Source organism: Miniopterus schreibersii (assembly GCF_964146895.1).
Source record: "Miniopterus schreibersii genome assembly, chromosome: 3".
NCBI lineage: Eukaryota > Metazoa > Chordata > Mammalia > Chiroptera > Miniopteridae > Miniopterus > Miniopterus schreibersii.
Genome location: NC_138103.1, coordinates 85,924,766 through 85,941,272, shown reverse-complemented (window position 1 = coordinate 85,941,272; position 16,507 = coordinate 85,924,766). Strand labels below are relative to the sequence as shown.

General features: G+C 41.0%; 1 protein-coding gene across 1 annotated transcript in view; it reads left to right on the top strand.

Moving 5' to 3' along the window:
- Positions 1-16,507, top strand: part of MARCHF11 (membrane associated ring-CH-type finger 11) — a gene marked incomplete at its 5' end in the record, with an annotated part of 79,676 nt that overhangs the window by 46,370 nt on the left and 16,799 nt on the right. The window contains one exon of the mRNA XM_081132348.1: positions 13,876-14,068. Coding sequence (XP_080988474.1) covers positions 13,876-14,068 — 193 coding nt within the window. The remainder of the gene's footprint in view (positions 1-13,875; positions 14,069-16,507) is intronic.

The window sequence follows — 16,507 nt, the reverse complement described above, 5'->3', positions numbered from 1 at the left end:
AATTTTTCCTTAAGGAACATGCTTTTTCCTTATTCATTTAAGTGAATTTTTTAGATGCATTGATTCATCTATCATTTATTTTAAAAATTAGCATGCTGTGATAATATATACATGTAGGTCATTGCAGGCAGAATCACAAAGAATTTGAAATTGTTTTTAACTAGGCTCCTTGAATACATCAGCACATTAGTCGCTATCTGGCATTGTCCTCTTTGCACCATCTATTTCTCATGCATTTTCTGGCCACAGTCACCACGTAATGCTGTGTTTTGGCTGATGAGATGACCTGTGACCCACTTTGGACATCACTGCTGTTAAGTTTCCCAGGAAACTAAGAGCAATTATCTTGAAAAGAATCAGGCTCTTTCCCCCTCATTTCTTTTAAAAGATAAGCTTGCTTTAAGTTCAGGAGAGAATACAATTAAAACAACCAAAAACCCTAACACAGAATCTGTTTTAGTCTTAAGTATGACAGACTAGAATAGGGTTTCTCATCCTCTGTGCTACTGACATTTTGGGCCAGTTTTTGTTGTGGGGCTGATTTGTATATTGTAGGATGTTCACCCCTGGCCTCTACCCCCTAGATGCTAGTAGTACCATCTCCAGTAATGACAACTAAAGAGGTCTCCAGAAATAGTCAAATGTCCCCTGAGGAGTGGATGGGGCAAAGTTAGCCTAGGTTGACAACCACAAGACTAGAATTAGAAAGTTAAAGTGACTTTTGGGATCCCTTCATGCTGTCAAAACAAGTCATGTAAAGAGGCAAAACCAAACCAAACCTAGTTCATTGACCTAATGTTTCTTAAGTTCTGCTAATGTGCTGTGGTACTGCGCCAAGGAACAAAGACTCAGACATCAATAAGGTGCAGTCCCTGTCTACAGGGGGCCCACAGCGAGGTCGGGGAAGCGGATGTATAAACAGATAATCATACATCCACCGGACTTATAGGGAGGAAATTAGTCATATTGCTGGATGTTAGTATATAGCCAAGTCTGTCAGATCCTTACCACATGTCTCACTTCTCAGATGGTCCCTCTGGGGTTCTGAGACACAGCTTTATTTTAAATTGGGCACCACAGAAGCATTCCTTGTTTGTTCTCCCTCCGTGGAGCCTTGTGCTAAGGTTGTTACTACCTAGAAGGTCTTGTCTCAGACTTTTACATCTCCACATTCTCCCTTTCTGTTGAAAGGAAGGCCTGTCTCCTCCGGAAAGCCAGTCTGGATTGCTTTAGCTTGCATTGATGCCCATCCACCAAACTCCCGTTATGCAGCTCACAATCTCTTTTGCACAGCTTATGGCTTATTGTTTGGCCCCCTCTGTTTCCCATGCATTGGTCTAATCACTCAAGTAGGTTACAGGCCATTGGAAGGTGGAAACCAACGTGGATTCTACTTTCTAGTGACAACACAAATTTCCCAGCTTCCCAAACATACCAGCTTCTTTCTCATGCTCTTCTCTATAAAATGATATTTCACATAGTTATCTCAGAATAATTGGGTACTGAGGTCCTCATGAGAAGAGTAACCTGTTGGTAGTAGAGCCAGCTCACGGCTCTGTATCAGCACATTGCCCTGCCTCCCCATCACCAAGAGAAAGCCACCCTGTAAAGACCCCGCATAAATCCCGCGGAAGTGGTGACATGTCTCATGCTGTGGTCCCTAGTTACCAAGGGTGCTGTTCTGAAGACCAGGAGAATAACAGTGTTTGGTCTATGTGAACTGGAGCATTTCAACTGTGAAGGTAGTTGCTTTGTAAGAAAATTCTGCTCTAAAAGCAAGGTTGACAGCAGTAACAGCTGTTGAGAGTTTTAATAAACTCCTTTAGCAAAGAGAGCTTTCAACTCCTTGTGGAGAGAGTAAGCAAATAGGATTATGACCACCTACAAATTACTTAGATAGAGATTCCCTGGGGAGCCTGTGTTTAAATGTAATTAATACAGAATATCGAGATGAGTAATGAAACAAAAATGCATTATATGCAGACACACTTTTAATCCATAAGGGGAAAAACCCAGTTACTGAGACTAACTATATTAGACAGCTGACACTTGGGCCAAATTTCCCTGATTTGAGGTAATGGACAGCACCTGCTTTTGTTACAGAAATTAATTAACACAGAGGGAAAGGCCATACAAGCTCTCGAACACTGAGGAGCTAAAATGTGTGTGTACTTCAGCTTTGCACTGCTAAATCTGGACTGACAAGCCCTTGACAAGTATGAAAATGTACAACAATCAAGAAATTACATTGAGAGATGAGACATGGATGGTTCTGGAGAAAAAAATGGAGGAATAAATATGCATTTTCATAACTGAGACCTAGAGCCTTTGGTATTCCTTATGTAGACTCCTTACCCCGTAGCTGCTAAATTAATCTTGCTAGTTAGTCAGTTTGAAAAGCTATTGTTCTTGTTAATACTTAGTCATTTGAGAGATTTTTCTCAGTTAGATGAAACCTAAGAGTACTCATCTTTTATAAGAAACCTTCACACTTTCTATGCCTTTGACCTACCTCTTCCTGTGAATCTGGAAACAGCCAGATAGGATGGTCTTCAGGACTCAGTCTCCTATTTCCACAGACTTGGCATCTGGATAATAAAGAATGCTTTTGTTGAAAGGGTTTTTTCGGACAGACGTTTCTTTGGAAGGCCCATCTCGCAGGTGCAATTAGTGCCCTGGTCCCTGGTCATTCACAGATACCTCTCCCATTTAGCATCCCTCCTAGTCCATGTCTCTGGGCTCTGCTAGTCTTGCTTTTTACTTAGTAACCAAGCCTTCACTTTGGGTTAATTTCCTCCCCTCCTGGAATTGAATTTTTAAAAATTTCCAGGCTTGTTTGATCACTCTGGTTTACTCTAGTCCCTTTGCTGCTGCATGTGGCCTCAGGCCAGTTTTACCTTTGTTTGGATTCATCTGGGACTCAATTCTTTGGGCCTTGAAGTCAAAGAGCAGCCTCCTTGCCTATTCATGTATCCATCCCACTTGTGCCCAATTGTCACAGGGAAAGCTGGGAAGAATCTCAGTACTGGAGTGAAGTCGTCTTGGAGCTCATCTCCTCTCAGGAACTTGCTTTCTCTCCTTAATTCTAGGGCCCAGGCAACAGTCCTGGACACTAATCTCAGGAACCTACAAGGTGACGCTCACCTCGAGGTGCAAACTACATTGAACACATCTCTATAGTCATGAAACATGGCTTGTCAAACCTCTTGGGATTTCCAGGTTTCTGGAAGAGAAAATTTTATCGATATTCTGAGTTCTGTACAATAATGTGAAGCCCCTCATGGGGAGCTGCCCACACACCTCTCTGCATTTCTGTTGGTCACATGATCTAGTTCCAGGTATTTTAATTAAATAAAGCAATGATCTGTGGTCAAGACATTGTCCCTCAAAGGATATGCATTACCAACATCCCAGGGAGCACTCGTAAAGATTGTTCCCCACAAGAAAGTGGTTCAGAGGGTTTTCTCCTGCCTAATTCTTGTGGAAATTGCAACCAACAATTTGGAGATATGTTTTTCTTTTTAAATCACTGTGAGTTAAAATTCAATTGATAACATCAACTGATTGATGATTATTCTAAAGGAGTAGTTTCTTTTTCAATGATGTAAACAATCATAAGAAACCTTTTTTTTTTCTGATACTATTTTTCTTCTGTTTTAAGTGTAGAAGTTAAATTTGGGGAGAATGGTCATCTGAACAATAGTGAGTCTTCCAATCCATTAAGTGCCAGTTTGGGTACTTTTAAATTTCTTTTAGCAAAGATTTGTAGATGATCTTTTAAAAATTTGAGTCCCATGTACTTTCTGATTTATGGTGTTTTTTATTTTTTATTTTATTTTTTAAAAAATTATTGTTGAAAGTATTACAGGTGACCCATTTTTCCCCCTCATTGACCCCATCCACCTCGCTCCCACCCCCTCCCCAGGCCTTCACCCCCTTCTTGTCTGTCTCCATGGATTATGTATATATGCATATAAATTCTTTGGCTAATCTCTTCCCACTCCCAACCCCCCTTCCCTTTTCCCTCTGAGAAACAACTGTCTGTTGCATGCTTCGGTGTCTCTGGGTCTATTTTGTTTGTCAGATTCTTTTGTTCATTAGCTTCTTAAAGAAGACTCTTCAACATTTCATATAATAAGGTTTGGTGGTGATGAACTCCTTTAGCTTTTTCTTATCTGTGAAGGTCTTTATCTGACCTTCGGTTCTAAATGATAGCTTTGCTGGGTAGAGCAATCTTGGTTGTAGTTCCATGTTTTTCATCACTTTGAATATTTCTTGCCACTCCCTTCTGGCCTACAAGGTTTCTGTTGAGAAATCAGCTGACAGTCGTATGGGTGCTCCCTTGTAGGTAACTAATTGCTTTTCTCTTGCTGCTTTTAAGATTCTCTCTTTGTCTTTAACCTTTGGCATTTTAATTATGGTGTGTCTTGGTGTGGGCGTCTTTGGGTTCCTCCTGTTTTGGACTCTCTGTGCTTCCTGGACTTGTAAATCTGTCTCCCTCACCAGGTAGGGGAAGCTTTCTGTCATTATTATTTCAATTTCTTGCTCTCTTTCTTCCCCTTCTGGCATCTCTATAATATGAATGTTGGGCCCCTGGAAGTTATCCCAGGGACTCCTTAAACTATCTTCATATTTCTGGATTCTTTTTTCTTTTTGCTCTTCTGGTTGGGTGTTTTTGTTTCCTCATGTTCCAAATTGCTGATTTGATTCTCAGTGTCCTCTGCTCTACTCTTGATTCCCTGTAAATTATTCTTCATTTCAGTTCATGCAGCCTTCATTTCTGATTGGTACTTTATTATGTCATTGATGACCTCACTAGTTTCCTTAAATGTCTTACTAAGGTCCTTGAGCATCCTTATAACCATTATTCTGACTCTGTATCTGTTAGCTTGCTTGGATCCATTTCATTTAGTTCTGTTTCTGGAGATTTCTTCTGTTCTTTCCTTTGTGACATGTTTCTTTGCCTCTGCATTTTGGCTGCTTCCTGGTGTTTGCTTCTATGTATTAGGAAGAGCTGCTATGTGTCCTGGAATTGGTAGAGTGGCTTTGTGTAGTAGGTGTCCTGTAGGGTCCAGTGGCTCAGCCTCCCCAGTCCCCTGAGCTGGGTCTTCCAGGTGCTCCCCTGTGTGGGCTGTGTGCACTGTTCTGTTGTAATTGAGCCTTGGTTGCTATTGGCGTCACTGGGAGGAATTGACCTCCCAGTCATTCAGCTGTGAGGACCAGCTGCAACTACAGCCAAAGAACTGCTGTGCTGGAGACACCCCTATGGAGAGGATTTACTTTAGTGGAGCTTTGGTGTTCATGGAATCCCCCCCGTTGAGTGTGTCATTCATTGACGTGGTAGGGCTGTAATTCATTGTGATTGAAGCTGACCACCAGGTGCACTGTCTCTAGGGCCTCCTGGGAGGTGCAAAGTCAGCCTCTGCCTGTCCCTTGCCCAGGGCCACCCCGCATGAGCTACAAAGCAAACAGTAGATGGCTGCTACTTGTGCTGGGCTTGGAGGTGTCCAGGAGAGGCCAAACTGTGAATCAATGCAGGCTGCCACTAGTGCCAGGCCTGGGGCCACTTATCAAGAGGTATGGGGCACACTGAGGCCAGCTGCTGCTTGTTTGAGAGATTTTAGAAAAGTCCTAAGCATGGGGCTTGAGAGGCCACTTGCACAGAAAATCAACTGGAAATGGCCTGGATGAGCTGCAGGTGGGGAGGGTCGGGGCGTCTGGGAATCACGGAGAGGGAGGGGGCAAAGGTGTGAGTCAGGTGCTGGGGATTCAAAGAAGCGCCTGCCTGCCGGCTGTGTACGGGGAGGACTCGCCAAAGGATCATGGCCTCTGCCAGCTCTTCTGCCTGGGAGAAAGCGGCTCCTCCAGCTCTCGCCCTGAATCTAGACAGGTTAGTTCCTCTGTGAGTGTCCCACAGCGCTGGGGCTCAGAGGAAGGGTGTCTGAGTGAGTCCGTGCACCGGCCCTTTAAGAGGAGCTGACTGGAGCTCCCACAGCCTCTGGTCACTGAGCCACAGTCCCCGGTGGTTTCATAGCCCAAGGTTGGGGAACTTCTCCTCCTGGCCCTGGAACCCTGGGCTGGGGGCCTGGTGTGGGGCTGGGACCCCTCACTCCTCCAGGAAACCTCGGCCGCCGAGATTCCCTCCCGGGTTTACCCTGCGGCACTGGGGGTGGGCCCGCGGCCCGGTCTCTGGGATTCAGCCCCGATCCGCCCGCGTCTCCGCCCCTCCTATGGTCTTGGTGCTTCACCTCCCTGGTTGTCGGGCTTCTGTTCAGCCAGGTTTCAGGAGGCTCTGAGTGATGGTGGTTCCTTATTTTAGTTGTGATTTTGATGAGATTGTGGGAGGTGGCGGGGACACGGTTACCTGCGCCGCCGTCTTGTCTTTGCTTTATGGTGTTTTTAAATATAGTATTGTTCTGTAATTTTATTTTCCATCTTTTTCTGCTGATATTAAATACAATTGATGTTTGCTTATTGACCTTATATTTTGAGGCTTTGCTAAATCACTCCCCTAATTTGATCAGGTTTTCCTGTCAATTCCGTAAGATTTTTTACATAGATTATTATGTCATCTACAAACAGATGACATACAGTCCTCATACTTATTATTCTTGCCTCACCCCATCGCCGGGGACATGCAGTTGGGCACTGAGGAGGAGTAAGGGGAGCTGTCTGTGTCTCCTTCCTGATCTGGGGCAGGGTGTGGGAGCATTTTTTTTCCACCATAAGTATTATTTTAGCTTTAAGTATTTTTGTAGACATTTCTTTCAGGTTAAGAAGTTTTCTTTGTGTTCGTAGTTTTATCATGAATGGCTGTTCGTCATGTAACTTTACCACACCTATTGAGAGGATCTTTGTTTTAGTTGGTTTATGGAATCAATTATGTTGAATGTTATGTCTACCTTGCATTCCTAGGATAAGCTTCACTCCTTTATATGTTGCTGGATTTGATTCATCAATGTTTTGTAGAAGATTTTTTAAAAATCTATGCTTATAAAGAATATTGGTCTGGAATTTTTACTTTTTCATAATGATTTTGTCAGGTTTTGGTATCAGGTTTATGCTGGCCTCATAAAATGAGTTGGGAAATGTTACATTTCCTAAATGTCTGATAAAATTCTCCAGTGAAACCATGTTGTCCTGGAAGTGTTTGTTCATTTGTTTGTGGAAAGGTTTTGAATAAAAATTTAATTTACTTTGTATAGGGTTATACATACATTCTATTTCTTCTTGAGTCAATTTTGGTAAGTTATGTTTTTCAAAGAATGCATCTATTTTATTAATGTTATTGAATTAATTTGGCGTTAAGTTTATAAAAATTTTCCTCTTTTTATCTGAGGATCAGTGATTGTATCTCCTCTTTCATTTCCTGGTTAGTCTTGCTAGAGTTTTATCAATTTTATTAAAATTCTAAGGAAGCAGTTTTATGTTTTTCTGATTATTTTCTCTAAGCTGTTTAGATTTCACCTTTCTCAGAGGCAAAGCCAATTTCTTATGTCTGACATTTAACACAGCTCTGGTAAGTTTATGAAGATGTTTCTCTATCAGAGAAGACCCATACCAAACCATGAAATCACTTTTAACATGCTGCCTATAAATAAAATTCTACAAAGAATGGGCATATAATTAATTGAATGCCGTATCCGCATGTCAAATTGATTATACATTGAGATCTTTTCTGCCAGCATTTCAAATCCTAGCTTTAGTGGTTCAATTTAAAAACCATCTAAAGATGATTGAAAATAGGTTTTAGCTAAATTCATTTTACTGAAGAAGACACTTCTTAAGAGCAGGTGTTCTCTCCTGTGACACTGGTGAGTAATCCCACCTGTCACCTGCGTACTATAAATCATCGTACTACAAATCTATTAGCTTATGATTCATCTCTGGCCTTCCTTGTAAAAACAAAGAGGAAACCGTACTTTAGCCCGAATGATTTAATGCACACTGAATGAATCTAGTGTCTCTGAGTTCAGCCTTGTTCTCTCTGGGCATTTGTTATTTTCAGGGAGGAAATTGAGTTCTAAATTAAGAAGGTGTATTAACTCTTTCAGACAGTGGAATGACAGGTACATCTTTCTAAATAGCTTCCTGGAGGCCTCATTGAGTTATGCTTTTCTTCAGTTCTTATCTTACTGGTTGAAATACATTTATACAAGGGGCAGACTGTTGGTCTTACCTTGGTGTAGTCTCCCATCATTTCTTTAAAGAAAATTCTTAGCTTTTTCTTCTGTCCTTTTTTCTCTGAAGGCAGTAATAAACCTATGTTGATTAGTAAGATTTCATTGGTAAGGGCAATAATTTTTGTCATGGTTTCACAGCAGTCTGTAGTAATTATTGGGGTTCTTGTCTAATTTCCCATCAAGAGTGCCACAGTAACAGTGACCCTCACACAAAATGATACTTAATTCTGGGCCACGTGCATTGTTTGCATCTTTCTATGACTGGTGGACCTTACTTGGTGCACCTATGAACAGCTGTGTATAAAGAGAATATTAAATAATTTCCAGTGTGAGTTTCTTTAATTCTTTCCAAACTTCATTAAAATTAAAAAGAAATAATTCCTTGAGATTTTCTTCTTTATGTTACTACTCATTTAACAAAATGCAACTTTAAGATTTAAGAAATATCTGAGGATGCCATTTAGAAAGCTGTAGGTCAGATTTAGTTGGCACTCTGCTGAGCTGCCTTTTTCATATTTGACTTTTTTCCATCCCTTCAACTACCTTTTCGATAGGTATAATTATGTCCAGACACAGAGAGAGGCATTTTAGAAAGAACTTGGGCTTTGGAAACAAGTCTGAGTTTAAATTCTCACTTCTCTACTCACTGGTGGTTTGGCCAGAGCTGTAACTTGATCCTGTAGGTAGTGATAGAATGGGTGTGGAGAGAATGTTAATCTGGCAGTCAGAGAGATACTGGAAACTGTTGTCAGGAAACTGTGTATTTAAAGCATTTACTGGGTGTTGTGAGGGAGAGGGAAAATTCTCCCCGTCTACCCTTTTTGAGTTCTTTTGACTGGACTAATAAATTGAAAAAGGCCAGATTAACAGGAGAAAAACAAACCAATTTAATATGTGCACACAGGAGATCAAAAATGATACTCTCAGAGTGATGAGCTAACAGTGTTTTATACTTTTTAGGCCAAGAAACAATAAATTTGTGAAGAAGTGACCAAACAAAGACACTTAGATTTGGGTGCTCATTGGTGAGGAATCTGAACACGCTTAGGACTTGGGCAGTAAAGGAGTAACAAGGTTTGCTTATGTGAGCTTTTCAGCCCTGGATCCCTTAACTCTAGTGATGAGGTGTCTCTCTTAGGACCCCCACCCCCCACCCTCCACCCTGCTGGAGCGTGGAGGGTACCTTTCCCAGGCGATACTTACATCCTGCATTCAAGGCGAGGCAGGGTCCACATGCCCTTCTTGCACTGGCTGCTTGTCAAGTAACTTTAATTCAAAGGGATCAATATGCCATTTGGGGCAACCTGCCCGGAGCCCCAACAGTGTGTTTAGCACTGTGGTGAACATAAATGGAGACGAGACTCCGCTTCTGCTGTTGTGAAACCTGCAGTCCATAGATAACAGGGAGAGAGACACCTATCTGGGGTCCAAGTGAGGAAGAAATCTGAACTACACAGAAGTATAAATGTTGGATTGCGAGGTCCAGAATGAGGGATTCTGCTTAGATGAGCAGCGCGGGGGGGGGGGGGGGGGGGGTTGCTTTAGGTGCATTAGAGCCTGTTACGGATGGATGCGAGATTTCATCTGGTGAAAACAGGGAGAAGGGCACTGCGTGCTGCGGAAGGAATGCGCTCAGAGGCAGAGAGGAACTGAAGTTTAAAAGTGCATAGCATTTGGGAGAATCCAAAGAAGTCAGATGAAGAATATTGAAGAGTGGGCCTCTCTTCCTCTCTCCTCCCACCTTTTTTCCTTCCTTCCTTCCTTCCTTCCTTCCTTCCTTCCTTCCTTCCTTCCTTCCTTCCTTCCTTCCTTCCTTCCTTCCTTCCTTCCTTCTTCCTTCCTCTTTCCCTCTCTGCCTCATAATATTTTTACATCCTTTCATCCTTCCCGCAACAGTTCTGTGCCAGGCACTGGGCGTGTGCTGAACCAAACACTTAGCTCTCCTCCATGGAGCTTAGAGCCGAGCCCAGCAGGGGCAGCTCCCCTTTCATTAGGAATGTGGACTTGGGAGTTACACAGAGGATCTGGGAATGGTTCACAGCTACAGGTCCAGCTGGAAAGCTGCTTCAGTAGATCCAGAGAGGGCAGACTTGAAGCTTTTATCAGGAAAATTGCTGTGGCACTGCAAAGATGGGGCATGTACAATTGTTATCAGAGCTTGGTGGAATTATTACACAGTACAGTGTAAGGGTTAAGAGCATGACCCTAGGAGCCAGTCTACCTGGGTTTGTGTCTCGGTTGCCAGTCTTACTAGGTGTTTAACCTTGGGCAAATGGTGTGACTTTTCTGCCTCCATTTACTTATTTACAAAATGGGGATTATAATAGTCCCTCCCTAGTAGAGTTGTCATGGGGATTAAGTTAGTGAATACATGTAACCTCTTAGAAAAGTGCATATAACCTCTTAGAAAAGTGCCTGGCACATATTAGCCCTGTATAAATATAGGCTGGGATTAGTCCACTCAATGAGGGTGGACTTCCAAAAGAGCAGCTAACTGGTTCTGTTTTGCTAGATACACTAGGTCCCATAGTTTGTGTAAAATTGAACAGATTTTGAGGAATATAAAAATATCAATGCATATCCAAATGTTATGGAAAGAAATAAAATAATAGCAACTATTTAGAGCCAATCTGGTCATTGTTCTTTTACTTCCCTTTCCAATCTTGGGAAGCAATTTAAGTAAAAAATGCCTGTGTACATATATATATACACACAAACACACACACATATCAAGTTTTAGAGGAGAGAACGTGTGCTCAGCAGCTGACAAATTTTGTTTAAGGTTCAGAAATGTCTTACAAACCAAAACCCAGGTCTTGGATACCACTGGGGTAAAGAGAGGAGCCCCGAGAGACTCATCTGCTATTTTTATTGTCCAGGCTAAAGGCCCATTAGCACAGCTCCTGGGGCTGAGCCTGTAGATGACGCGCCTCCCGGGCCAGGATGCGAGGGGAATGCTTCCTGCTAGTGGGAAGCAGCATTATTTTTGCTGCGAGAGGAAGGTGAGCGAGTCCCACTCACGGCACGCAATGGCAAAAAATAAGAAAGATCGGTATGTAGTGAGCAAAGAAATGACCAAGATGCTATCAGTGTTCAGAGGGAAATGCCTGTGTTCATAACTGGTTTAATACTTTTGGTTTCGATAATGGTTTGTTCTCATTAGCGCTTCAGTGAAATGGTGTTACTTTTAAGGTTCATCGGCTTATGAAGAACATTGATGCACTTTCAGACAGATCTGCATTGTTAGCGAAGGGATAGAAAATGAAAAACTCCAGTGAGCTCATTATAGATGTGAGCAGTTTATCTTGCTTTAAAAATAAGCTTCAGAAATCTCAAATTCTTATATCCACAAAGAAAAATTATGTTTATGAGAATAGCAAATAATTAAGCTTCCCAGTGTACTGTAATCGAGTTCTTTTTTTCCTTGCTTCCTGACATAACTTTGAACACATTAAATCCAAACTGCCAGCTATTTGAATCTTAAACTGTTTTAAATTTGGTGTCACCAAACAAGTTCGGGGCATCAGTATTTCTTATTCCTAGTAAGCCTGTCCCTTTAATCATTCCCTTTTCTGCTAAGGAACAGCTAAGCCTCCTGTCGGAAGCCTGCCTCCTAAGCATCCCTCCGCCCCCATAGTCGTACTGATTCAGAGACAGAGCCACCACAATTTCCTTTGTCCCAGGAGACAACACAGCCCCATCAAAACATACCCACCAGTACACCCAAACCTGAGTGTATAGTAGAGCCTCTGGCCACCATCTGTTGCTGAATTGTCATGCTGGCAGTCTTGGGTCAATTAATTAGTAAGCTTAATTGAAGCCAAATATAATTAACCATACAATATTAAGCTCTACAAATTTAACTCCACTAAAATTACATAATGAATCTGGAACATAAAGAATTACTGGCAAACACCTTTGCCTCATGGGTTTAAAGCATGCTTTGTTTTCATCTCTCCAATGTGATTAACAAATTGGTAGAGGGTCACCTAATGCATATAGACAGAGTAGCGCCCATCTAGGATGGGTGCTGGTTGGGAATAGTTTTCTATATTGCTTGCCATGTGGTTGTACTTAATGCAAATTTTAGTGACCATCAAAGCTACACAGGAACAACACATTGACACTGACACTTGTTTGGTGACACCAATTTAAAATGGTTTGAAATTCAGATGCCTGGCAGTTTGAAATTAATGTGTTTAAAATTATGTCAGGAAGTTAGGGAAAAGCTGACTTCAAATACATGCTTGAAATACAACATTGATTGATTGGTAATGATAAAGTAATGTGACCAGTTTAATTATTATTCAGCCAGAATTGTGAAAGCAAGAACCATTTTCCAATAGATGAATCTCTGCATTAAAATGATTAGAAATATCTTTCATATAGAATTTCCAACAAACTTGGTCAATTGGTTCTGTTTTTTAAGAGAAAAATAAATGACTTTTGAGAATGAAATATTTCAAATGCATTTTGATATTTAACCTTTCATAAATGTAGAATTTAAGAGTATCATGAATATGCATGGTCCAAATGCATACTTAAATATTATATGTAAATTATTTGTGATGAAAGAGTCAGTGAGACAGTGAGAGATGGAGAGGGAAATTGTGAGTAGTGATAGACTTGCCATCTGGGGATGCACATACTCAGACTTCAGGTAAGTAAAGAGTTTAAGAAAATACCACTCACCCCAATGGACGCTGATTGTTTAAGCTCTTTTATTTTTAAAGGTTACTTAAACTGTTTAGGAATTCTTCGGACAAGCCATATGTTGCAACAGCCAGAGATCTTTCCTACAGAATGAGACTCTACAGGTTGAGTTTCGTTGTTTATTGGCAAACCATAATAGCAGTTTCAGTTTGGTTTCTGTCTCAATTATGCAAAAGTGACAACATGACTAATTCTCTCAAGTTCATAACACCCTTGAAAGATTTTTTTATCATTTGTACTGTGAATTCTCTCAAATTACTTTCCCCATTGAATAGTGTGTGCCTTATACAGTTTGTGAGTTTCAGAGATGCTCCATTTGTGTACAAATTCTAAATCTTGACAAAAATGGCTTCATGGATCACCCTATAGATAATTAAAAGTCAGTAATATCTAAATCTATGAAATTTACCAATAACAGATAATATATAATTTTATAGTTCCCTTATAATTAATTATCCTAGTATTTTACCTTAAACAGCTTTTTCACTTTTGTTCTTATATAATCTGATTATTTGTTTTTTGCATTTTCTCACAAAAACAAGAAATTACCCTTTTTGCAGTAGCCAAGTATGATAAAAGCAAAACAGATTTCCAAATAAAGGAGTTCTCACCATGTTACCATGTTTCTTCAGTGGGTTTTTAATTCTACGCACGTGTGAAAGATGATAATGTGACTCCCAGGTACTGAATATTCTGCAGCCATTCATGCTCAGTGCTGTTATCTGGAATAAAACTAGATTAAACGTACAGAATGGCGAATTACTGAAAATAATGAAGTTAAGGCAACTCATTAATATTTATCGCCTTGTCTATTTCGTATAGCCTGGATGAGATGGAAAAAAAGCATTTGGGGGCCGAACAGATTGAAAAGGGTCAAACGTTATGAAGAGAAACATGGGGCTGAAAATGTTTTTTTTTTCTTTTCTTTCTAAATTATACACAGCACCTTTTTTCTTACATGCCTCTGTTTTTCTTTTAGTGGCAAAGCATTTCTATAACACTGGTTGAGAAAGTTCAGATGATTGCTGTAATCCTAGGATCCCTGTTCTTAATAGCGAGTGTGACCTGGCTCCTCTGGTCCGCCTTCAGCCCCTATGCAGTGTGGCAGAGGAAGGACATCCTTTTTCAAATCTGCTATGGAATGTATGGTTTTATGGATCTAGTGTGCATAGGTAAGACCATGACGTTACACATTAACAACTGTCAGTAATCCATTTCTTGCAGCTACTGCATTTTCACCAGTCGGATGTAATACAGAATGTTGTGGGTTGCGTGATCTTGATTCTCCAGTTACTTAACTATCTGGGGCGTCACAACCTGGCCACTTTTCTCAAAAAGTATAGCGTCTATATTCCTAACTAGTCTGAAGAACTGAACGGAATAATGCCCATTTTGAGTGGCATATTTTGCAATGCAAAGGAAGGAGTCGTCGAAATTATTTGGGGTGGGCGATGTAAGGACAGTCATTTATTTCTAAGGAATGAGAGTAAACCAGTCAGTCGCCCTTCACGAATCTGGGAAAGCGCTGATGGGTGGCAGTGGTGGTATTGTGCGTTTGGGGAGAGGACCCACACCTGGAGGTGCCACATTATGGCGTGGTGACTCAGACTCCCCGAGGGCAGGGACTTGGAGACAGTTTTCTCTGCTGTCCTGTGCCTCTTGGTTTCACTTATGAAATTCAGTGGCTTAGAGGAGAAAAAGGATCCAACATTTTAGCTGGAACAGACCCTACGCTTGGCTGATGGGTCGCTTCCCTAATGCCGAGAGAAAACAAGCCCATTCATGCAGAGTTCACGTGTGCGACGTGTTCCAGGCGCCTTGACCGTGGCCAGGTGGCAGTGAGGGGCCGGGATGGCGAGGGGCAACCCTGGATCGAGGAGACTTTCCCTGCTCTGGTTGGTTTACAGCTTCGTGGGGTGTGGAAAGAGCTGAGGTGGGCACCTATGGTTTAAAGCAGTGGTTCTCAAAGTGTGGCCCGAGGACCACCCACAGCAGCAGCAGCAGGATCTGCAACACTAACGAATGCGCATTCTCAGGTCCCACCCCAGGCCTGCCGAGTCAGAAACTTCAGCCCCATCTGTGTTTTACGCCCCTCAAAGTTCTGATACACGCTGATTTCAGGGAATGGAGCTCAGCTTGGCTCAAATCCTGGCCTCTAATCCTTACCTCTGTGTAGATAGATGGACTTTGTCTGTATTCCTGTTTTCTCACCTATAAAAATGGAAATGACCATCTCTAGCTCACAGCCTAAATAAAGGAAAGAATGATTATAAAATCATGTTATTAATTACAAGTTGTAAATTAAGGGTATTTGAATAAATCACAATGAAATAATTTAAATCACTTAAATGAATGCCTCTGCTCACCAGAGCCTAATTTAGCTAGCAGTTTTAATATTCTAAGTCATTTTTTTCTAAAAGAACTCCATAAATTTTAAAGTATGATCAGCCTGAATTCCCCCTTTTTATCTTCTTTTCTCCTTTGTCACTAGTGCAAACCTAATAAGAAAGAAAATGAGAAAGGAAAAAAAGAAGGCAGGGAAATGTCATGAATAATATGTAAACTGAGCAGATGTTGCCTGAATAATTGAACTAATCATGTATATGAACAGTTTGCATTAAATGTGATAATACATATGCAAGGTTTTGGAAATTCTAAATCTCTATACAAATGTAATCTCGAGGGCAGTGCTCTAAATAAGGAAGAATTACAAATTGTTCTACAAGTCCCTCAACATATTTAGAGATAGTATTTCTTCTGTCTTTCAACATAAATGTTGTAAAATGTGGTGTTCCATTCATATTCAAAGGAGAGGTGAAAAACAAAGAACCATTAGGCTCCCAATCCAACCTGGAGGGGGAAAAATTTCAGTTTACCTCCTTGATATTATTTTCTTGAATTTCAAAACTTGCATTTAGTTTTATTATACCTCAGATTAAAAAAAAAAATCTTTATTGATTTCAGATAGAGGAAGGGAGAGAGGGAGAGATAGAAACATCAATGATGAGAGTCGTCATTGATGGGCTGCCTCCTGCAGGCCCTCGACTGGGGATCGAGCCCACAACCCGGGCATGTGCCCTGACTGGGGATCGAATCGAGATCTCCTGGACCCTAGGTCGATGCTCAGCTGCTGAGCCACGCCCAGATTTTGATTGCTAACGCCAGACTTTTAATCTCGATTATTAGAATTCTGCTTTAAAAAGCACATAGATATGAACTAATGATCTTTCAACAATATATGACATATTTGGGATTCTGTTTTGAAATCTGGGTGTTTCCCATTTCATAAAGTGTTTTAGGGACAAAAAACAATTGACATTTTCCTGGAGACACTTTGGAAGTGGGGTTATCATCTAAGTTTTAAATATGTATTGACAATACTTTTGTCTCATCAAATCTAAATCTCATTATTCCGTGATTTGTTTGTATATTTTGAAAAATATTAAAGAATTTAGATTAAACAACATTCTTGATTTCACTCCAAAGTCTCAATAATTAGTCTTTTTGGTCCCAGAGAAAATCTTATTTCCCCCCCCAAGAAGTTAGGCAACTACTATAATCAAGAAAGCAAATACAGGTAGGCTACCAATAGCCAAATAGATCATAGCCTG